The sequence below is a fragment of the Oncorhynchus masou genome, chromosome 13, assembly GCF_036934945.1.
Source record: "Oncorhynchus masou masou isolate Uvic2021 chromosome 13, UVic_Omas_1.1, whole genome shotgun sequence".
Classification (NCBI taxonomy): Eukaryota; Metazoa; Chordata; class Actinopteri; order Salmoniformes; family Salmonidae; genus Oncorhynchus; species Oncorhynchus masou.
In genome coordinates, this window is record NC_088224.1 from 53,008,732 (window position 1) to 53,032,258 (window position 23,527).

Here is a 23,527-nt window from a genome sequence, read left to right on the forward strand (position 1 = left end):
CAGGCCGGCCATTGCGATGGAGCGGTCTCTGGAAGTGGGCACTGGTGTTCTCTCTCTCTCGAAGGTTTGTACTCTGGCGTGTGTGCATCGCGCGTGTTCTTAGCCAGTGTCTGTGTGTGTGTGAGGGTTGGTTTCGTGGCTTGACATTGGCAGTCGTATTCGTGCGTTTGTGTGGGATCTAGGATTTTCCTTCCAAGGTTGGTTAGTACACTCACTGGTATATGTATGAGTGTGATAGTGAGACCATCATTCTACTCATGCAATGTCTCCTGGTATCTTTCATACCGACAGTGCATGTGTTGCGTGGTCCCCTCTGTGTGTGTGCTCTGTTTACCTTAGCCTGCAGTGGTGGTAGTAGTGGTGTGTTTGTTTGTTTTCTAAAGCAGTCTTGGGCTTAGTGTGGCCAGGCCAGTGTGATTGAGCTTAATCCAGGTCAAATAGTACGGGACAGATCACACGGACACACACAGACACACACTGGACAATCTGCTCCTGCCCAGCTCTCCTTTGATTCTTTGTTCCTCCACTCTTCTTCTTGTCTGTTACCTAGGCTATATTCAGATTTTCTGTCACTTTCTCCACTTCTCATCTCTTTTCCTTGTCCTCTAATTTATTAATTTTTCATTTTCTTCCCTTTACCCCCCCCACCCTTTCTTTCTCCTCTCTCCTCTCCTCGTCTCTATCTTCCCTCTCTTCCTTTCACTAGTCTGTCCCTCTCCTCCTCTCTCCTCTCCCGCCGTGTGGCGGGGATGTACATGGTCTGGTGTCTGAGGCAGCCTTTGCTGTGGCGCTGCGTGGTGCCTCTTCAACCTCCAATAATAGACTTTACCATGAAATAGTGATGAAGGACGAAAGATGCATGTGCCGTTTCTGCTCAAGGCTTCAGTGAGGATGTTGAGATGGTGAGTCTGTCGTGCAGGTGCCCTGCTTAAAAAAGGGATCTATTGCTATTGACCCCCCACTGAAACTGATGTTGGTCATTATTGTCTCATTATTGCGTCATTGTGTTCCTTTTGCGTTTGCTCGAGGTTTTCAATGTGCACCTCATTGTATGTGGTAGTGCAGTGACTACTCGAAAGGTCCGGGTCATGACTGTTATCGGGGGGAAGTCGAAAAAAAGCCTGGTATCTCCACTGGATCTCATGAAAGTATTTAACTAGAGCGGACTCGGCTTAAGCGGCCATTTCCACACGCCTTGCGTGTATAAAGTCAATGCAAGTTGACACATCTGGGCTCCGTACACGCCAATAAAAGGCTGACGGAGAGAATCGTTATGATATTAGGGGTTTATCTTATTGTGTTTTTGCCCAAATGAAAACTTCAGCGACAACTGGGTGACTAAAAAGGTCAGGGCTTGGAGACACACTCATACACTTGACCGAGGCCTCACAATAGGGGATAGAGGCCCCCCCCCCCCACCCCTTTCCCATCATGAGGTATCAAGGGAGCTCATTAGTGCTTGTGTGTGAGCTGTTGGAGGGGGATGCTGAAGGGAATATGCTGAGGGAGAGTATGGAGGAGTTCAGGGTTTTCACCTGCTCAGTTTAAGTTCAGCTTGTGTTCGAATGCAGCTCTTGTGAGCGAGGTGGACCTTTTTTATCTGAGTGCTGTAGTGTGTGTGTGTGTGTGTGTGTGTGTGTGTGTGTGTGCGCGCACAAGTGCGTGCGTAGCCACTGCTATTTTGTGAGCAGCTATGACATCTTTCCAGTCGTTGTCTGGTGTTAGTGTGTCGTCTTGCAATCCAACTGCAGTAGTACTGACTCTCCATTCCCCCTCTCTGTCTATAGGGGATGTACAGAGGAGTATGAGATGAAGACCATGGAGCAGAAGTCAGAGTCTGAGCCCGTGGCAGCAGGCTACCGGCCCTCCCCTCGCACCCCTGTCTTGCGCTGGGACAGCCCCGCCGGCCTGCACAGCGCCCCCACCCCTCAGCGTTGGACCCCTATGGGCCCCCCACCACCCCAACCCCGCTCACACAAAGCCATGGTCATGCCCATCCCATACAGGGAGGCCCAGCATCTCTCCAACAAGAGGTGAGACACTGGCGTGTGTGTGATTGTTTGCCTTTGGCTTAGACACTGGTGTAGTTGTCCTTGTTTTCTTCAGCTTCTTGAGTGGGTGATCCTCTGCTAATGACCTGCTGTCATTCTCGTAAATGCTTCGACGACGAGGTTATTCTTATAAAAACGTAAAGCAGGACAAAACGGCCTGATTTGGGCGGTTTATAGGAAATGTAACCCATACAATGGTCCTTTTTGGAGGAAGGATTGTTTATGTATTTTACATTTATCTAAAAGCATATTTGAAAAATAATTCATCAAAGATGGCATTTTTATGACATTTTGGGCTAGCAGGCCTCTTAAGACTCCACAATGTTTTCATCTGTAGGTGCTACAAAGCAAACGTGTATTCTGAAGCTTTACGGCTTGCTCTTTAATATGAGTAGTATTTTAATTTCTACGTAAAAAAAATAGATATACAGTTGAGGTCGGAAGTTTACATACACCTTAGCCAAAAACAGTTTTTCACAATTCCTGACATTTAATCCTAGTAAAAATTCCTTGTCTTTGGTCAGTTAGGATCACCACTTTATTTTAAGAATGTGAAAATGTCAGAATAATAGTAGAGAATTATTTATTTCAGCTTTTATTTCTTTCATCACATTCCCAGTGGGTCAGAAGTTTACATACACTCAATTAGTATTTGGTAGCATTGCCTTTAAATTGTTTAACTTGGGTCAAATGTTTCAGGTAGCCTTCCTCATGCTTCCCACAATAAATTGGGTGAATTTTGGCCTATTCCTCCTGACAGAGCTGGTATAACTGAGTCAGGTTTGTAGGCCTCCTTGCTCGTCGCACACTCTTTTTCAGTTTTGCCCACAAATTTTATATGGGATTGATGTCAGGGCTTTGTGATGGCCTCTCCAATACCTTGACTTTGTTGTCCTTAAGCCATTTTGCCACAACTTTGGAAGTATGCTTGGGGTCATTGTCCATTTGAAAGACCCATTTGCGACCAAGCTTTAACTTCCTCACTGATGTCTTGAGATGTTGCTTCAATATATCCACACATTTTCCCCCCTCATGATGCCATCTATTTTGGAAAGTGCACCAGGCCTTCCTGCAGCAAAGCACCCCACAACATGATGCTGCCTCCCCTGTGCCTTGCCGTTGGGATGGTGTTCTTCGGCTTGCAAGCCTCCCCCTTTTTCCTCCAAACATATCGATGGTCATTATGGCCAAACAGTTCTATTTTTGTTTCATCAGACCAGAAGACTTTTCTCCAAAAAGTACGATCTTTGTCCCCATGTGCAGTTGCAATCCATTGTCAGGCATTTTTATGGCGGTTTTGGAGCTGTGGCTTCTTCCTTGCTGAGTTGTCTTACAGGTTATATTACTCGTTTTACTGTGGATATAGATACTTTTGTGCCTGTTTCCTCTAGGATCTTCACAAGGTCCTTTGCTGCTGTTCTGGGATTGATTTGCACTTTCCGCACCAAAGTACATTCATCTCTAGGAGAAAGAACGCGTCTCCTTCCTGAACGGCATGACGGCTGCGTGGTCCCATGGTGTTTATACTTGCATACTATTGTTTATACAGATGAACGTGGTACCTTCAGGTGTTTGGAAATTGCTCCCAAGGATGAACAAGTCTTGTGGAGGTCTACATTTTTTTTCTGAGGTCTTGGCAGATTTCTTTCACGGTAAAGTTCTGACCCACTGGAATTGTGATACAGTGAATTATAAGTGAAATAATCTGCCTGTAAACAATTGTTGGAAAAATGACTGGTGTCATGAAGAAAGTAGATGTCCTAACCGACTTGCCAAAACTATAGTTTGTTAACAAGAAATTTGTGGAGTGCTTGAAAAACAAGTTTTAATGACTTTTCAGAGTGGTATCTCTGCAAGTTTGTATGTAAACTTCCGACTTCAACTGTATATCCAGTACCAGCCAGAAGTTTGGACACAGCTAGTCATTCAAGGGTTTTTCTTTATTTTTCCTATTTTCTACTTTGTAGAATAATTGTGAAGACATATACACTAGGAAATAACACATATGGAATCCTGTAGTAACCAAAAAAGTGTTTGAGATTCTTCAAAGTAGCCACCCTTTGCCTTGATGACAGCTTTGCACACTCTTGGCATTCTCTCAACCAGCTTCATGAGGTTGTCACCTGGAATGCATTTAAATTAACAGGTGTGCCTTGTTCATAGTTAATTTGTGGAATTTCCTTCTTAATTTGAGCCAATCAGTTGTGTTGTGACAAGGTAAGGGTTGTATACAGATTTTTTTTAAATTAATTTTAAAAAGACCAAGTCCGTATTATGGCAAGAACAGCCCATTATTTTAGAGAACAACAAGAACAGCCCATTACATTCTACCATTACTTTAAGACGTGAAGTTGAGTCAATCTGAAAAATTTTAAGAACCTCACATTTTTTCAAGTGCAGTCGCAAAAACCATCATGCGCTATGATGAATCTGGCTCTAATGAGGACCGCCACAGGAAAGGAAGACCCAGAGCTACCTCTGCTGCAGAGGATAAGTTTATTAGTTACCAGCCTCAGAAATTGCAGCCCAAATAAATGCTTCACAGAGTTCAAGTAACAGATACGTCTCAACATCAACTGTTCAGAGGAGACTGCGTGAATCAGACCTTCATGGTCGAATTTCTGGAAAGAAACCACTAAATGACAGCAATAAGAAGAGACTTATTGAAACACGAGCAATGGACATTAGACCGGTGGAATATGTCCTTTGGTCTGGAGTCCAAATTGGAGACTTTTAGTTCCAAACGTTGTGTCTTGGTGAGATGCAGTGTGGGTGAATGGGGATGATCTCCGCATGTGTATTTCCCACCGTAAAGCATGGAGGAGGAGGTGTTAAGGTGTGGGGGCGCTTTGCTGGTGACACGTGTGTCTGTGATTTATTTAGAAATCAAGGCACACTTAACCAGCATGGCTACCATAGCATTCTGCAGCGATACACCATTACATTTGGTTTGAGCTTAGTGGGACTATCATTTGTTTTCCTACAAAACAATGACCCAACACACCTCCAGGCTGTCTAAGAGCTATTTTACCAAGAAGAGGAGTGATGTAGTGCTGCATCAGGTGACCTGGCCTCCACAATCGCCTGACCTCAACCAAATTGAGATGGTTTGGGTTGAGTCGAACCACAGAGTGAAGAAAAAGCAGCCAACAAGTGCTCAGCATATGTGGGAACTCCTTCAAGACTGTTGGAAAAGCATTCCAGGTGAAGCTGGTTGAGAGAATGCCAAGAGTGTGCAAAGGGTGGCTATTTGAAGAATCCCGACGATTAAATGTATTTTGTTACAATTGTTTGGTTACTGCATGATTCCATATGTGTTATTTCATAGTTTTGATGTCTTCGCTATTATTCTACAAAGAAAAACCCTTGAATGAGTAGGTGTTCTAAAACCTTTGACCGGTAGTGTATATACACAAATATTTTGTGGATTTGGCAAATGTTTCAATATGTTGTTGAGCATGATATACTCTACGGGCATGTCAAAGTTTCAGAGTGGTATCTCTGCAAGTTTGAAGGTTATGGCCTGTTTTGTAGAGAAATTGGCATAGAAGGCAATGTAACCAATAACAGCCATTTTACTTGTCATTGCACATCCTGCAAATCACCAGCAGGACCACAGAAGGTATTTGCACTGGTGACAGACAATATTGCGAACATGAATGCTGCTTGGTCTACACCCATTGGCTGTGCTGCTCAAGCATTGAATCAGCTCCTCAAGGACATCATGGCACTGAAGACAATGGATACACTCTACAAGAGAGCGAAGGAAATGGTTAGGTATGTGAAGGGTCATCAAGTTATAGCAGCAATCTACCTCACCAAGCAAAGTGAGAAGAATAAGAGCACCGCATTGAAGCTGCCCAGCAACACCCGTTGGGGTGGTGTCATCATGTTTGACAGTCTTCTGGAGGGGAAGGAGTCTCTCCAAGAAATGACCATATCACAGTCTGCCGATATGGTCAGCCCCATCAAGAGGAACCTTCTGTATTTTGGGCGAGACTGGTAAGCAGCCTGAAACTCCTGAAACCTATAGCAGTAACCATTGCATGAATTGAAGGAGACAAGGCGCTTGAGGCGCTTTCCCCTGTTGCCTCCATCACCCTCCAAATCCCACCAACATCAGCTGCCTCAGAGCGCAACTGGTCCTTGTTTGGGAACACACAGACCAAAGCACGCAACAGGCTGACCAATACAAGGGTTAAAAAATTGGTGGCCACCCGGGCAAATTTGAGTTTTTTTGAGCCTGACAACGGGTCATCCTCAACAAGGTTGGAAAGTGACAGTGAAGATAAGCCCTCAGTCTGATGTTCAAGAGGTGGACATTGAGGACGTCCAGGGAGAAGACATGGAAATGGAAGCCTGAGAGGAAGACAACCAAAGCTTTAGTTTCTAGACTATCATTTTATTATTTTTACGATTTTATTTTTTTCTTCTTCTTGGGCCTCTATAACTATATCTATTGTTTGTTTTTTTGTTGTTGTGTGATTTGGATTAATCCCCTCTACCACACGGAACCCCACTAATCTATTGACGGAACGCAAGAGGTGGCTAATAAAAGACCTCCATCCTATGCTAGCTTGCTACCGATGGCCTGGCTAGCTGTCTAAATCGCCGTGACCCCCAACCTCTCTACTCACTGGACCCTTTTTATCACTCGACTAAGCATGCCTCTCCTTAATGTCAATATGCCTTGTCCATTGCTGTTCTAGTTAGTGTTTATTGGCTTATTTCACTGTAGAGCCTCTAGTCCTGCTCACTATATACCTTATCCAACCTATTAGTTCCAGCACCCATACATGCAATGACATCTCCTGGTTTCAATGATGTTTCTAGAGACAATATCTCTCTCTTCATCACTCAATACTTAGGTTTACCTTCACTGTATTCACATCCTACCATACCTTTGTCTGTACATTATACCTTGATGCTATTTTATCGCCCCCAGAAACCTCCTTTTACTCTCTGTTCCAGACGTTCTAGACAACCAATTCTTATTGCTTTTAGCCATACCCTTATTTTACTCCTCCTCTGTTCCTCTGGCGATGTAGAGGTGAATCCAGGCCCTGCAGTGCCTCGCTCCACTCCTATTCCCCAGGCGCTCTCTTTTGACGACTTCTGTAACTGTAATAGCCTTGGTTTCATGCATGTTAACATTAGAAGCCTCCTCCCTAAGTTTGTACTATTCACTGCTTTAGCACACGCTGTGAAAGCGGATAATCTAGCTGTGTCTGAATCCTGGCTTTGGTAGACCACCAAAAATTCTGAAATTTTAATCCCAAACTACAACATTTTCAGACAAGATAGAACTGCCAAAGGGGGCGGTGTTGCAATCTACTGCAAAGATAGCCTGCAGAGTTCTGTCCTACTATCCAGGTCTGTACCCAAACAATTGGAACTTCTACTTTTAAAAATCCACCTCTCTAAAAACAAGTCTCTCACCGTTGCCGCCTGCTATAGACCACCCTCTGCCCCAGCTGTGCTCTGGACACCATACGTGAACTGATTGCCCCCCATCTATCTTCAGAGCTCGTGCTGCTAGGCGACCTAAACTGGAACATGCTTAACACCCCAGCCATCCTACAATCTAAACTTGATGCCCTCAATCTCACACAAATTATCAATGAACCTACCAGGTACCTCCCCAAAGCCTTAAACACGGGCACCCTCATAGATATCATCCTAACCAACTTGCCCTCTAAATACACCTCTGCTGTCTTCAACCAAGATCTCAGCGATCACTGCCTCATTGCCTGCATCCGTAATGGGTCAGCGGTCAAACAACCTCCACTCATCACTGTCAAACGCTCCCTGAAACACTTCAGCGAGCAGGCCTTTCTAATCGACCTGGCCGGGGTATCCTGGAAGGATATTGATCTCATCCCACCAGTAGAGGATGCCTGGATATTTTTTTTTAAATGCCTTCCTAACCATCATAAATAAACATGCCCAATTCAAGAAATTTAGAACCAGGAACAGATATAGCCCTTGGTTCTCCCCAGACCTGACTGCCCTTAACCAACACAAAAACATCCTATGGCGTTCTGCATGAGCATCGAACAGCCCCCGTGATATGCAGCTGTTCAGGGAAGCTAGAAACCATTATACACAGGCAGTTAGAAAAGCTAAGGCTAGCTTTTTCAAGCAGAAATTTGCTTCCTGCAACACTAACTCAAAAAAGTTCTGGGACACTGTAAAGTCCATGGAGAATAAAAACAACTCCTCCCAGCTGCCCACTGCACTGAAGATAGGAAACACTGTCACCACTGATAAATCCACCATAATTGAGAATTTCAATAAGCATTTTTCTATGGCTGGCCATGCTTTCCACCTGGCTACTCCTACCCCGATCAACAGCACTGCACCCCCCACAGCAACTCGCGCAAGCCTTCCCCATTTCTCCTTCTCCCAAATCCGTTCAGCTGATGTTCTGAAAGAGCTGCAAAATCTGGATCCCTACAAATCAGCCGGGCTAGACAATCTGGACCCTTTCTTTCTAAAATGATCTGCCGAAATTGTTGCCCTATTACTAGCCTGTTCAACCTCTCTTTTGTGTCGTCTGAGATTCCCAAAGATTGGAAAGCAGCTGCGGTCATCCCCCTCTTCAAAGGGGGGGACACTCTTGACCCAAACTGCTACAGACCTATATCTATCCTACCATGCCTTTCTAAGGTCTTCGAAAGCCAAGTCAACAAACAGATTACCGACCATTTCAAATCTCACCATACCTTCTCTGCTATGCAATCTGGTTTCAGAGCTGGTCATGGGTGCACCTCAGCCACGCTCAAGGTCCTAAACGATATCTTAACCGCCATCGATAAGAAACATTACTGTGCAGCCGTATTCATTGATCTGGCCAAGGCTTTCGACTCTGTCAATTACCACATCCTCATCGGCAGACTCGACAGCCTTAGTTTCTCAAATGATTGCCTCGCCTGGTTCACCAACTACTTCTTTGATAGAGTTCAGTGTGTCAAATCGGAGGGTCTGCTGTCCGGACCTCTGGCAGTCTCTATGGGGGTGCCACAGGGTTCAATTCTTGGACCGACTCTCTTCTCTGTATACATCAATGAGGTCGCTCTTGCTGCTGGTGAGTCTCTGATCCACCTTTATGCAGACGTCACCATTCTGTATACTTCTGGCCCTTCTTTGGACACTGTGTTAACAACTCTCCAGGCAAGCTTCAATGCCATACAACTCTCCTTCCGTGGCCTCCAATTGCTCTTAAATACAAGTAAAACTAAATGCATACTCTTCAACCGATCGCTACCCGCACCTGCCCGCCTGTCCAACATCACTACTCTGGACGGCTCTGACTTAGAATACGTGGACAACTACAAATACTTAGGTGTCTGGTTAGACTGTAAACTCTCCTTCCAGACCCTTATCAAATATCTCCAATCCAAAGTTAAATCTAGAATTGGCTTCCTATTTCACAACAAAGCATCCTTCACTCATGCTGCCAAACATACCCTTGTAAAACTGACCATCCTACCAATCCTCGACTTTGGCGATGTCATTTACAAAATAGCCTCCAATACCCTACTCAACAAATTGGATGCAGTCTATCACAGTGCAATCCGTTTTGTCACCAAAGCCCCATATACTACCCACCATTGCGACCTGTACGCTCTCGTTGGCTGGCCCTCGCTTCATACTCATAGCCAAACCCACTGGCTCCATGTCATCTACAAGACCCTGCTCGGTAAAGTCCCCCCTTATCTCAGCTCGCTGGTCACCATAGCATCTCCCACCTGTAGCACACGCTCCAGTAGGTATATCTCTCTAGTCACCCCCAAAACCAATTCTTTCTTTGGCCGCCTCTCCTTCCAGTTCTCTGCTGCCAATGACTGGAACGAACTACAAAAAGCACTGAAACTGGAAACACTTATCTCACTCACTAGCTTTAAGCACCAACTGTCAGAGCAGCTCACAGATTACTGCACCTGTACATAGCCCACCTATAATTTAGCCCAAACAACTACCTCTTTCCCTACTGTATTTAATGTATTTATTTATTTTGCTCCTTTGCACCCCATTATTGTTATTTCTACTTTGCACATTCTCCATTGAAAATCTACCATTCCAGTGTTTTACTTGCTATATTGTATTTACTTTGCCACCATGGCCTTTTTTTGCCTTTACCTCCCTTATCTCACCTCATTTGCTCACATCGTATATAGACTTGTCTATACTGTATTATTGACTGTATGTTTGTTTTATGTGTAACTCTGTGTCGTTGTATGTGTCGAACTGCTTTGCTTTATCTTGGCCAGGTCGCAATTGTAAATGAGAACTTGTTCTCAACTTGCCTACCTGGTTAAATATAGGTGAAATAAATAAATAAAATACATTTTACAGATGTATGTTGATAACATTTTTGGGAGATTCGATGGATCATTGGGGATCATTCCCTTTTTGTTGTTCAGTGAAATCACCCCATGTGAAGTCAACTAATTTAATAAAAGTTCAATTCGTAACTAAATTGTTTTTTAAATTTATTTTGGAAGGATTTAATAATTTGCAATTATGTCTAACGTATGATAAGGTAAAAGGTTTCTGTCTCTATATGTTATGGTAAATATATCCAATTCAAAAAACATCTACATTTAAATGGTATTAATATTAATTTGCATATATTCCCGTTAATTCCCACGGAAAGTTTCCACCTCTGAATATACCCCAAATGTGCAACCCTACTTGTGATTAATCTTTGCTGTCCCGCTGTGCTCCCTGCAGGCCGGTGAGCTTTCCTGAGAACCACTACAGCCTGTCCCCAGCGGGGGGCGACAGAGTGCTACCCTACAGGAACCCCTCAGCCAGCTTCTCCTCCCCCTCTGGCTTGGGGGGCATGGCGGCCCTGGGGGGACCCATACTCAGCGGGCCCTTCGTACGCTACAAACCCTCACCTGACAGGTCAGTCAGTGGAAGTGTTAGTGTCTTTGTGTGGTGAGGTGGGTTAATGTCTTTGTGTGGTGAGGTGGGTTAATGTCTTTGTGTGGTGAGGTGGGTTGGTGTCTTTGTGTGGCGAGGTGGGTTGGTGTCTTTGTGTGGCGAGGTGGGTTGGTGTCTTTGTGTGGCGCGGTGGGTTGGTGTCTTTGTGTGGCGAGGTGGGTTGGTGTCTTTGTGTGGCGAGGTGGGTTGGTGTCTTTGTGTGGCGAGGTGGGTTGGTGTCTTTGTGTGGCGAGGTGGGTTGGTGTCTTTGTGTTGCGAGGTGGGTTGGTGTCTTTGTGTGGCGAGGTGGGTTGGGTTAGTGTCTTTGTGTGGCGCGGTGGGTTGGTGTCTTTGTGTGGCGAGGTGGGTTGGGTTAGTGTCTTTGTGTGGCGAGGTGGGTTGGTGTCTTTGTGTGGCGAGGTGGGTTGGTGTCTTTGTGTGGCGAGGTGGGTTGGGTTAGTGTCTTTGTGTGGCGAGGTGGGTTGGGTTAGTGTCTTTGTGTGGTGGGTGTATCTCGATGTCTGTATGCATTGACGTATCATTGAGGTTTTCATTTGTTTGTATTGGAGGAGAATGTCACTCCTCCCTGTTCCCTGGCATTTCCTTTGTATGATACTTGACAGGCTTTTTGCGCTTGTTGCTTGGATTGGTAGCTAACTTGCTGCAGACCTGTGACTGATTTAGTTTAATGCTTTGAGAAGCTGACTGTCGATTTGTAAGTAATTGAGACATTTATGAACACACTTGGATTATGACTTGATATTGTGTGGTTTTGTGTGTGTGGTGATTTAGTTCCTCTGGTTTGGTAGGATGTAACATGTTTGAAATAAGCTCCACCGGGGAGCATAGCAACAATAGAAACTGTGAAATGTTCTTAAACGTATTTGTGTGTGTGTGTGTTAGGGCCGTCCCGAAAAGAAAAAAAAACATTTTGGTCAACAGAGTGTCATCTGTTCTTTTGACCAATCGATGGGTTAAACATTTTAAACATGTAATTTCCTGTATATAGACACCCTGTGCGTTTGAATAAAATATTTGCATTGAGCTTGTCTGACGCTTTAAGCACACTGGTTGATTAAGTAATTACGACAGACAAATGACTTGAGGGAGCACGATGGCCATGCTGTGTAAAAAAAAATATATATATATATTTTTTTTAAGATGATAGCGATTGCCTGTGTTGACGGCTGCACGTTGTCTCTCTCTCCTCCCTGCTGCAGCGAAAACGCACCACAGCTCAGCAGGTGTTTATTGCGCTCTCCATGCTGGAGCTGCAACATCATGTCAGCCATTTAGTTTCTTACAGTGTAAACGACACAAAATAAATGCTAAGTAATACCAGTGTCTGTTCTGAGTAATTTTTTAAAAGCCTTTATTACAGTGTAGGTAAGATTAAAATCAGACAAATTTGTGAAATTGCTTTATCCAACATTTTGCTGTTGTGTGGGGCTTGGTGCTCATGGAATCAGTTGGCTACTTAACAAACATGCAATAGAAGCAGGATCGGTCTTATTTCTGGAGATGTATACTGTGCCTTCGGAAAGTATTCAGACCCCTTGACTGTTTCCAATTTTGCTACATTACAGCCTTATATTAAAATGGAATAAATAAACAAATCCTCAATCTACACACAATACCCCATAATGACAAAGCGAAAACAAGTTTTTATACATTTTTGCAAATTTATAAAAATTAAGAAACATACCTTATTTACATAAGTATTTAGACCCTTTGCTATGAGACACGAAATTGAGCTCAGGTGCATACTGTTTCCATTGATCATAGTTGATGTTTCTACAACTTGATTGGAGTCCAACTGTAAATTCTATAGATTGGACATGAATTGGAAAAGCACACACCTGTCTATATAAGGTCCCACAGTTGACAGTGCATGCCGGAGAAAAAAACCAAGCCAAGGGTTCCAAGGAATTGTGCGTAGAGCTCCGAGACGATCGTGTCAAGGCACAGATCTGGGGGAAGGGTACCAAAAAATGTCTACAGCATTGAAGGTCCCTAAGAACACAGTGGCCTCCATCATTCTTAAATTGAAGAAGTTTGGAACCACCAAGACTTTTCTTAGAGATGGCCGCCCGTCCAAACTGAGCAATTGGGGGAGAAGGGTCTTCGTCAGGGAGGTGACCCAAGAACCCAATGGTCATTCTGACATAGCTCCAGAGTTCCTCTGTGGAGATAAGAACCTTCCAGAAGGACAACCATCTCTACAGCACCCCACCAATCTGGCCTTTATGGACAGACAGAAGCCAGTCCTCATTAAAAGGCACATGACCTCCCGCTTGGAGTTTGCCAAAAGGCACCTAAAGACTCTCAGGCCATGAGAAACAAGATTCTCTGGTCTGATGAAACCAAGATTCAACTCTTTGGCCTGAATGTCAAGCGTCATATCTGGAGGAAACCTGGCACCATCCCTACGGTGAAGCATGGTGGTAGCAGCATCACCAGGGACTGGGAGACTAGTCAGGATCGAGGCAAGATGAACGGAGCAAAGTACAGCGAGTTCCTTGACGAAAACTCAAGGACCTCAGACTGCAGCAAGGTTCACCTTCCAACAGGACAACAACCCTAAGCACAGAGCCAAGACAACGCAGGAGTGGCTTCGGGACAAGTCTCTGAATGTCCTTGAGTGGCCCAGCCAGAGCCCGGACTTGATCCCGATCGAACACCTCTGGAGAGACCTGAAAATAGCTGTTCAGCAACGCTCCCCATCCAACCTGACAGAGCATGACAAGATCTGCACAGAAGGATGGGAGAAACTCCCCAAATATAGGTGTGCCAAGCTTGTATTGTCATACCCAAGAAGACTCAAGGCTTTAATTGCTGCCTAATGTGCTTCAACAAAGTCCTGAGTAAAAGGTCTGAATTCTTATGTAAATGTGATATTTCCATTTAAAAAAAATGTTTATACATTTGCCAAAAAAAAATCGAAACCTGTTTTTGCCTTGTCATTCCAGGGTATTGTGTGGATTGATGAGGGGGGGAACAATTTATTTAATTTAAGAATAAGGCTGTAAAATAACAATGTGGAAAATGTAAAGTGGTCTGAATACTTATCGAATGCACTGTATGTATCATTTATAAAGCCAGACACATTTAACAGTGAGGCTATTGATTATAGACCGAATTAAGTTGGTTTCCTCTCTCCTCAATTTTCTTAGACAATAAAGGCAAGGGCTGTTTCCTCGTCTTCTCACTCCGCTGCTGCCTCCGCCTCAATACGCTCAACACCAAGTTGCTGGTTAACTTTGCTATTATGCACATCTCAACATGGGGAAAGGCGGCAATTAAATGGTGCACTGAAGATTGTTACAGAACCGCGGACTGCAACCGCTATCCAACGCGAGAGAAAGCGCGTTTGTTATAAAATTATATTACACTTATTAGTATTACACAATTTGTTTTGCATAATATAACCATATACAAATTCAGTACCACGTCTTAGAGCAGTGGTCGTCGACTGGTCGATCTTCAAGGCATTCGTAGTCGAAAACCAAACATTTCTGTAGAAAAGCCAATAATAAATTTGATTTTGTGTTGCGCTGTTGGCGGTAGGTGCACTTGATTCAGAAGCCCTGCACACTGGGTAAACAAAGTGGTCCAATTTTGAACTACACTGCTCAAAAAAATAAAGGGAACACTTAAACAACACAATGTAACTCCAAGTCACTCACACTTCTGTGAAATCAAACTGTCCACTGAGGAAGCAACACTGATTGACAATACATTTCACATGCTGTTGTGCAAATGGAATAGACAACAGGTGGAAATTATAGGCAATTAGCAAGACACCCCCAATAAAGGAGTGGTTCTGCAGGTGGTGACCTGCAGTGGCAAGAAGGTTTGCTGTGTCTGTCAGCGTAGTGTCCAGAGCATGGAGGCGCTACCAGGAGACAGGCCAGTACACAAATGTGAATGTGTCTGCTCAAACGGTCAGAAACATACTCCATGAGGGTGGTATGAGGGCCCGACGTCCACAGGTGGGGGTTGAGCTTACAGCCCAACACCGTGCAGGACGTTTAGCATTTGCCAGAGAACACCAAGATTGGCAAATTTGCCACTGGCGCCCTGTGCTCTTCACAGATGAAAGCAGGTTCACACTGAGCACGTGACAGACGTGACAGAGTCTGGAGATGCCGTGGAGAACATTCTGCTGCCTGCAACATCCTCCAGCATTACCGGTTTGGCGGTGGGTCAGTCATGGTGTGGGGTGGCATTTCTTTGGGGGGCCGCACAGCCCTCCATTTGCTCGCCAGAGGTAGCCTGACTGCCATTAGGTAGCGAGATGAGATCCTCAGACCCCTTGTGAGACCATATGCTGGTGCGGTTGGCCCTGGATTCCTCCTAATGCAAGACAATATGTGGCTGGAGTGTGTCAGCAGTTCCTGCAAGAGGAAGGCATTGATGCTATGGTCTGGCCCACCCGTTCCCCAGACCTGAATCCAATTGAGCACATCTGGGACATCATGTCTCGCTCCATCCACCAACGCCGCCACGTTGCACCACAGACTGTCCAGAAGTTGGCGGATGCTTTAGTCCAGGTCTGGGAGGAGATCCCTCAGAAGACCATCCGCCACCTCATCAGGGGCATGCCCAGGTGTTGTAGGGAGGTCATACAGGCATGTGGAGGCCACACACACTACTGAGCCTCATTTTGACTTGTTTTAAGGACATTACATCAAAGTTGGATCAGCCTGAAGTGTGGTTCTCCACTTTAATTTTGAGTGTGACTCCAAATCCAGACCTCCATGGGTTGATACATTTGATTTCCATTGATCATTTTTGTGTGATTTTGTTGTCAGCACATTCAACTATGTAAAGAAAAAAGTATTTAATAAGAATATTTCATTCATTTAGATCTTGGATGCGGCAGGGTAGCCTAGTGGTTAGAGCGTTGGGCTAGTAACCGGAAGTTACAAGTTACAAATCTGTCGTTCTGCCCCTGAACAGGCAGTTAACCCACTGTTCCTCGGCCGTCATTGAAAATAAGAAATTGTTCTTAACTGACATGCCTAGTTAAATAAAGGTAAAATAAATAAAAAATAATTTAAAAAAAAATAGACAAACTCCCCCTATCTGGCGGACTGGGAGATCTGTGGCTAAATCGAGTGCGCCTACCTCGCTTGCCTACAGTGCATCCACGACCCCAGGGACAGCAAAGTTTGATACTAGCCTACGTAAGATTGAATAACTTTTAAAACCATAACCACAGAGACTGTCAAAGAATACAGGAGAAATCTGCTGTTTTTATGAGTGAGTTAATGTTCAAGTTTTTATTCAGCCCTGTCAACTGTTTATATTCAACACTATTAGAAAACATAAAACGCTCTTCTGTGTTTCCATTCGCGCTGCCGCAGCAATGAAAAGAGTAGAGGTGTATCGATAGCCCTGCGTTTTTATTATTATTATTATTATTAGCAGCAGCAGCTCGTCGTATATATTTTTTGAGGAATATTTCACTTTCTCTGGTCATAGGAATGCGGTGCGACTCGAGTTTAGCCATCAGATGGAAGACAGTGTCCCCTGCGCTGAGACGAATGCCATGTTCAAAACAACTGGGAACTCAGAAAAGCTCCGACTTCAATGCATTCAAAACAACTACGAGCTTGGGGAAAAATCATTTTGAGCGGTCATCCAACTTTGATGTCTTTTAAAGATCACTAACGTCATGATTTGACCTAGTTCCCAATTGTCTTGAATGCACCATGACCATGATGTGCAAGTACCATCAGTCCAGTAAAATAAAAAGCTAAATATTTAAATTTGTGCAAGTGCTACACCAAATGCTATATTTTGTTATCAAGCTTGAGTTTTGAAATATAATATGGTCTGAGAATAACAGTATTGGAAGGCCAGGCATATAGCCAATATGCTGTGATCATGTATTAGGCCTACTGCACAAACCTCATTCCTACAGAACAGTTTTTTTAGGTTAATGTAACATTTTTTAAGTCGTGTTTAAAAAAAGAATCTGAGCGGTAGCTCTCCACTTGCTTTTTGACTGCAAAAGTGAACTTGATGGAGAAAAGGTTGGTGACCACGGTCTTAGTGATGGACTGTGCCATCCCTGTGGCCTCCGCAATGGATTAGTCCACTGAGACAGGCGTGTGTCACACAGATGTCTTGTGCTCCTCAAAGAAAAAAACGATCAATCAGTCGACAAAATGGGTTCAGCCCTAGTGTGTGTGTGTGTGCTGTACACTTTTTTTTGTCCACCTGTATGTTCATCCTAGTCTGTGTGTAACCTTGCGTGAGTTAGGCCTGGGCGGTTTGGCCAAAATATCATAACCCAATATTTGTACATTTTTGGACCAGACTTGGGCAGTATACCGTATATACATGTGTGTTTTGAAGCAGAGGGGGATTTTCTATTTTCATTTTATTCAACAACAGAAAATGTAATTGAGCCATTCATATGGTAACTTATATGGTAACAAATTATACTTAAAATTCACTACAAATGTTTGCCAGACAAATATCTTATAAGTTAACTATTTAAGATGTGCCAAATATATTGTCTCCAGCTATGGATTTGGTTAGCTTACTTGCTAGCTATAACGTTAGGTGGCTAGCTTGCAATATCAAGCTTCTTGGTTACAGCAAAGACGATCAATCCCCTTCTGGATCAAGTGGGAGTAGCCTTTTGAGATAGTTCTATAACTTCCATGACCTTGGTTGTCTGTCCTTGCTTATGCCTTGTTGGTATTTAGCTAGCGTCCACTATGGGAATTCGCTAGTACTCTGTTAACCTTTTTTTAACATGAAAAATTATTTGCAGGAGGAGAGGGAGAAATGACTCAAGTAGAAAACAGAATAAACTATAAAACCAGAAACCCGCTGGAGTGGCGTTTTCCATTTAACAAACCAAACATTGAAATAACGCTGTAAAAGGCAAAGTAAAAACCCAAACCAGCCCGTGCATCAATAACGGTGTATAGTAAAATATCGTGTGTGTAAAATTTCTGTTCCTCTTATCTGTGTAGGTACGGTTCAGCCCAGCGTCCCCTGCTGGCCTACGAACCTCATCTCAGTCTGGACATCACCTCTAGTGGAGAGTCCTCCTCGGGCTTCACAAGCCAGGAAAGCACTATGGAGCGCTGCAAGACAGGTACACAAACACACACATGTATGTAGACAAACATACAGGACACACACACACACATATATATATATATATACTGCTCAAAAAAATAAAGGGAACACTAAAATAACACATCCTAGATCTGAATGAATGAAATATTCTTATTAAATACTTTTTTCTTTACATAGTTGAATGTTCTGACAACAAAATCACACAAAAAATATAAATGGAAATCAAATTTATCAACCCATGGAGGTCTGGATTTGGAGTGACACTCAAAATTAAAGTGGAAAACCACACTATAGGCTGATCCAACTTTGATGTAATGTCCTTAAAACAAGTCAAAATGAGGCTTGGTAGTGTGTGTGGCCTCCACGTGCCCGTATGACCTCCCTACAACGCCTGGGCATGCCCCTGATGAGGTGGCGGATGGTCTCCTGAGGGAACATCTCCCAGGACCTGGACTAAAGCATCCGCCAACTTCTGGACAGTCTGTGGTGCAACGTGGCGTTGGTGGATGGAGCAAGACATGATGTCCCAGATGTGCTCAATTGGATTCAGGTCTGGAGAACTGGCGGGCCAGTCCATAGCATCAATGCCTTCCTCTTGCAGGAACTGCTGACACACTCAAGCCACATGAGGTCTAGCATTGTCTTGCATTAGGAGGAACCCAGGGCCAACCGCACCAGCATATGGTCTCACAAGGGGTCTGAGGATCTCATCTCGGTACCTAATGGCAGTCAGGCTACCTCTGGCGAGCAAATGGAGGGCTGTGCGGCCCCCCAAAGAAATGCCACCCCACACCATGACTGACCCACCGCCAAACCGGTCATGCTGGAGGATGTTGCAGGCAGCAGAACGTTCTCCACGGCTTCTCAAGACGGTCACGTCTGTCACATGTGCTCAGTGTGAACCTGCTTTCATCTGTGAAGGGTACAGGGCGCCAGTGGCGAATTTGCCAATCTTGGTGTTCTCTGGCAAATGCCAAACGTCCTGCACGGTGTTGGGCTGTAAGCACAACCCCCACCTGTGGACGTCGGGCCCTCATACCACCCTCATGGAGTACGTTTCTGACTGTTTGAGCAGACACATGCACATTTGTGGCCTGCTGGAAATCATTTTGCAGGGCTCTGGCAGTGCTCCTCCTGCTCCTTCTTGCACAAAGGCAGAGGTAGCGGTCCTGCTGCTGGGTTGTTGCCCTCCTACGGCCTCCTCAACGTCTCCTGATGTACTGGCCTGTCTCCTGGTAGCGCCTCCATGCTCTGGACACCACGCTGACAGACACAGCAAACCTTCTTGCCATAGCTCGCATTGATGTGCCATCCTGGATGAGCTGCGCTACCTGAGCCACTTGTGTGGGTTGTAGACTCCGTCTCATGCTACCACTAGAGTGAAAGCACCGCCAGCATTAAGAAGTGACCAAAACATCAGCCAGGAAGCATAGGAACTGAGAAGTGGTCTGTGGTCACCACCTGCAGAACCACTCCTTTATTGGGGGTGTCTTGCTAATTGCCTATAATTTCCACCTGTTATCTATTCCATTTGCACAACAGCATGTGAAATTGATTGTCAATCAGTGTTGCTTCCTAAGTGGACAGTTTGATTTCACAGAAGTGTGATTGACCTGGAGTTACATTGTGTTGTTTAAGTGTTCCCTTTATTTTTTGAGCTGTATGTATGTATGTATGAATGAATGTATGAATGTAATGTAATGTAATGTTGAGTGAGTGAGGCTGGTAACTCCTCTATATGTTTGTGTGTTTATACACTGCTAAAAAAAAACGCCATAAAAAAGCCAGACTACAGTTTGCAACTGCACATGGGGACAAAGATCGTACTTTTTGGAGAAATGTATGAAACAAAAATAGAACTGTTTTGCCATAATGACCATCGCTATGTTTGGAGGAAAAAGGAGGAGGATTGCAAGCCGAAGAACACCATCCCAACTGTGAAGCACAGGGGTGGCAGCATTATGTTGTGGGGGTGTCTTGCTGCAGGAGGGCCTGGTGCACTTCACAAAATAGATGGCATCATGAGGACGGAAAATTACGTGGATATATTGAAGCAACATCTCGAGATCAATCAGGAAGTTGAAGCTTGGGTGCCAATGGGTCTTCCAAATGGACAATGACCCCAAGCATACTTCCAAAGTTGTGTCCATATGACCTAAGGACAACACAAAGCCCTGACTTCAATCCCATAGAAGATTTATGGGCAGAACTGAAAAAGCATGTGCGAGCAAGGAGGCTTACAAACCTGACTCAGTTACACCAGCCCTGTCAGGAGGAATGGGCTACAATTCACCCAACTTATTGTGGGAAGCTTGTGGAAGGCTACCTGAAATGTTTGACCCAAGTTAAACAATTTAAAGGCAATGTTACCAAATACTAATTAAGTGTATGTAAACTTTTGACCCACTGGGAATGTGATGAAATAAATAAAAGCTGAAATAAATAATTATCTCTACCATTATTCTGACATCTCACATTCTTAAAATAAAGTGGTGATCCTAACTGACCTAAAATGGAGAATTTTTACTAGGATTAAAATGTCAGGAATTGTGAAACACTGAGTTTAAATGTATTTGGCTAAGGTGTATGTAAACTTCCGACTTAAACTGTACATATGCGTACACACAGAAATAAAATAGTCCGGATTAAAGACAGTCATTTGGAGTGTCTCCAAATCGAACTGAGTTCTCCATCCATCACCAGAAAAGGGTCTTGAATTCTGACTCCCTCAATACACTGTGTATTACCTGTGACCAGACACAGAGTATATGGCCTACATACCACACCTGTCGCTACATTAGGCCTGTGATGTGTAATGGTGTGTGTGTGTGTGTGTTTTTCTGCCCAGAGCCCCTATGGCATGTCCCAGCTTCATCATCTCGGGGGCCAGGAAGAGGGGGGCAGAGGAAACCCACCCGACAGGACGTCCCAGGGAAAGACTCCCCCAACAGACACTCAAAGGTCAGATATAACTGTCATCTTTTATTTAGAGAGATTTTCTGCCTGTTGCTTTTCTGTGTATCTACCGTCTCTTTCTCTCTCACCTCATCCCCCTCTCTGTAGGGTGAGACCCAGTACTCCAGCCACTCCAGCAGTAACACTCTCTCCAGTAACGCATCCAGCAGCCACAGTGACGAGCGCTGGTTCGACGTGGCCGGGGGGGAGAGAGGAGGCCCGGGGGGGTCCCGGGGTTACCTAGGCGACCTGGCCGAACCTGACCCCGACCCCCTCAGTAAGGGCGGGTCCAGTGACAGCGGCATCGACGCCCCCACCCTCTACAACACCAAGCCTGGCGCACGCCACGGAAACCAGTCCAGCCAATCACAGAAGCCCCTGCACTGTTCAGCAACCTATAATAGCGGGCTGCAGGAGCTCTCTGAGGCGAGGGGCAACGTCGTCGAGGGGCGGAGATTGCAGTCATCGCCTGTATTTCCTGCCAATCAGAACAAAGGATACCGCACACGCACCTTCCCTCCTGGATCCAACGTGGAGAAGCCAGACTCATTAAAACCCAGGTAGGAGAGACACAAAAACACACACACTGCGCATAGCGCTTATACACTCAAACTCAGGTTGGCTTTTGAGAGTGGAAAGGGGAGGAGAAAGAACTGTATGCTTTGTCCACATAGGCATCCCACCCCTCATGCTGAACATGCCAAAACACACAAGGGTTTAATCCCTATGGGGGGCATGTATGGGTCAGATGTATCACCCCTGCCCTACATATATGTGGACACATATTTAGAGAGTCCAGCTACTCCTATAGGGGATTAAAGGATTGGGGGTTTAAACCCCCCAGTCTATCCCCAGTCACTCAGAGAACAGGACAGGACACTGGCATTCTGACACACAGAGGCACCCAACACGTAACATACAAGGTATGTAGTCTAAACTGTGGTACAGGAGCTTAGGAAATGGGGACAGAGACGTGTGAGTGGTGAGATGGATGGGTGGAGGTATGGCGAGATGGTGGGTTGGATGGACATTTTGTAGATGGTGGGTTGGATGGACATTTTGTAGATGGTGGGTTGGAGGGACATTTTGTAGATGGTTGGTTGGAGGGACATTTTGTAGATGGTTGGTTGGAGGGACATTTTGTAGATGGTTGGTTGGAGGGACGTTTTGTAGATGGTTGGTTGGAGGGACGTTTTGTAGATGGTTGGTTGGAGGGACGTTTTGTAGATGGTTGGTTGGAGGGACGTTTTGTAGATGGTTGGTTGGAGGGACGTTTTGTAGATGGTTGGTTGGAGGGACGTTTTGTAGATGGTTGGTTGGAGGGACGTTTTGTAGATGGTAGGTTGGTTGGAGGGACGTTTTGTAGATGGTAGGTTGGTTGGAGGGACGTTTTGTAGATGGTAGGTTGGTTGGAGGGACATTTTGTAGATGGTAGGTTGGTTGGAGGGACATTTTGTAGATGGTAGGTTGGTTGGAGGGACATTTTGTAGATGGTAGGTTGGTTGGAGGGACATTTTGTAGATTGTGGGTTGGTTGGAGGGACATTTTGTAGATTGTGGGTTGGTTGGAGGGACATTTTGTAGATTGTGGGTTGGTTGGATGGACATTTTGTAGATTGTGGGTTGGTTGGATGGACATTTTGTAGATTGTGGCTTGGTTGGATGGACATTTTATAGATTGTGGGTTGGTTGGATGGACATTTTGTCGATGGTTGGTTGGTTGGATGGACATTTTATAGATTGTGGGTTGGTTGGATGGACGGACATTTTGTCGATGGTTGGTTTGCTCGAGTGATTGGGTGGATGGTGTGCACGGAAAGTCATGATGGCTGGTCAGGGATAATCACTGATTATGCTGTGGCATTAACAGATGTTGTTTGAGGTGTCTTTTTTTGTTGTTGGTGGAATTTTTAGTTGGGAGACAAAGGGAATTTGAGAGGTGAATTCCACCAGCAGCTGTTCTGCATGACGTGTGGCTTGTTGTGTCTGTTATGGATCTCACCCTGAATCGATCCGTCAATTCAAGCATGTGTGTATCTCCTAAACCTATGCACCATTGATATTGACTTTGTTATGCATGTAAATAGATGGAGATCGATTTATGGATTGGAGCATGTGTCTGTTTGTGTGTCGTCACAGGGCCTGCTACACACCCCAGGGTTACAAGACCCCTGCAGCAGAGAAATCGCGACCGGTCCGAGCCGCCACAGTCACACCCAACTCTGCTCTACTCAGCTCCACCCCTCTCTCTAGCTCCGCCCCCAAGGCCTTATGCAGCAAGAACAGGCTGGGCCCCTGGCAACCAGATGACAACGCCCCCTCCCCTTCAAACATACCCACTACCTACTGCTCTGACAGCAACAGCAGCAAGAAGTAAGTGTGTGTGTGTGCACCAGTTTTCTACACCACCAGCATAAAAGTCAAGCATCACGCCACTGTGTTAAGCCGGGGTGATAAGTTGTTGCTGTATTTAACCTATATTCCTGC

At 44.9% G+C, this 23,527-nt stretch overlaps 1 protein-coding gene across 3 annotated transcripts in view; it reads left to right on the forward strand.

The window, feature by feature from the left end:
• LOC135552561 (signal-induced proliferation-associated 1-like protein 3) overlaps positions 1-23,527 on the forward strand; it is a 110,182-nt gene that overhangs the window by 78,187 nt on the left and 8,468 nt on the right. For all 3 annotated transcript variants that reach the window (XM_064984260.1, XM_064984262.1, XM_064984261.1), the window contains exons 12-17: positions 1,788-2,033; positions 10,788-10,964; positions 17,978-18,102; positions 20,935-21,047; positions 21,150-21,601; positions 23,180-23,413. In XM_064984260.1, the coding sequence (XP_064840332.1) occupies positions 1,788-2,033; positions 10,788-10,964; positions 17,978-18,102; positions 20,935-21,047; positions 21,150-21,601; positions 23,180-23,413 (1,347 nt within the window). The remainder of the gene's footprint in view (positions 1-1,787; positions 2,034-10,787; positions 10,965-17,977; positions 18,103-20,934; positions 21,048-21,149; positions 21,602-23,179; positions 23,414-23,527) is intronic.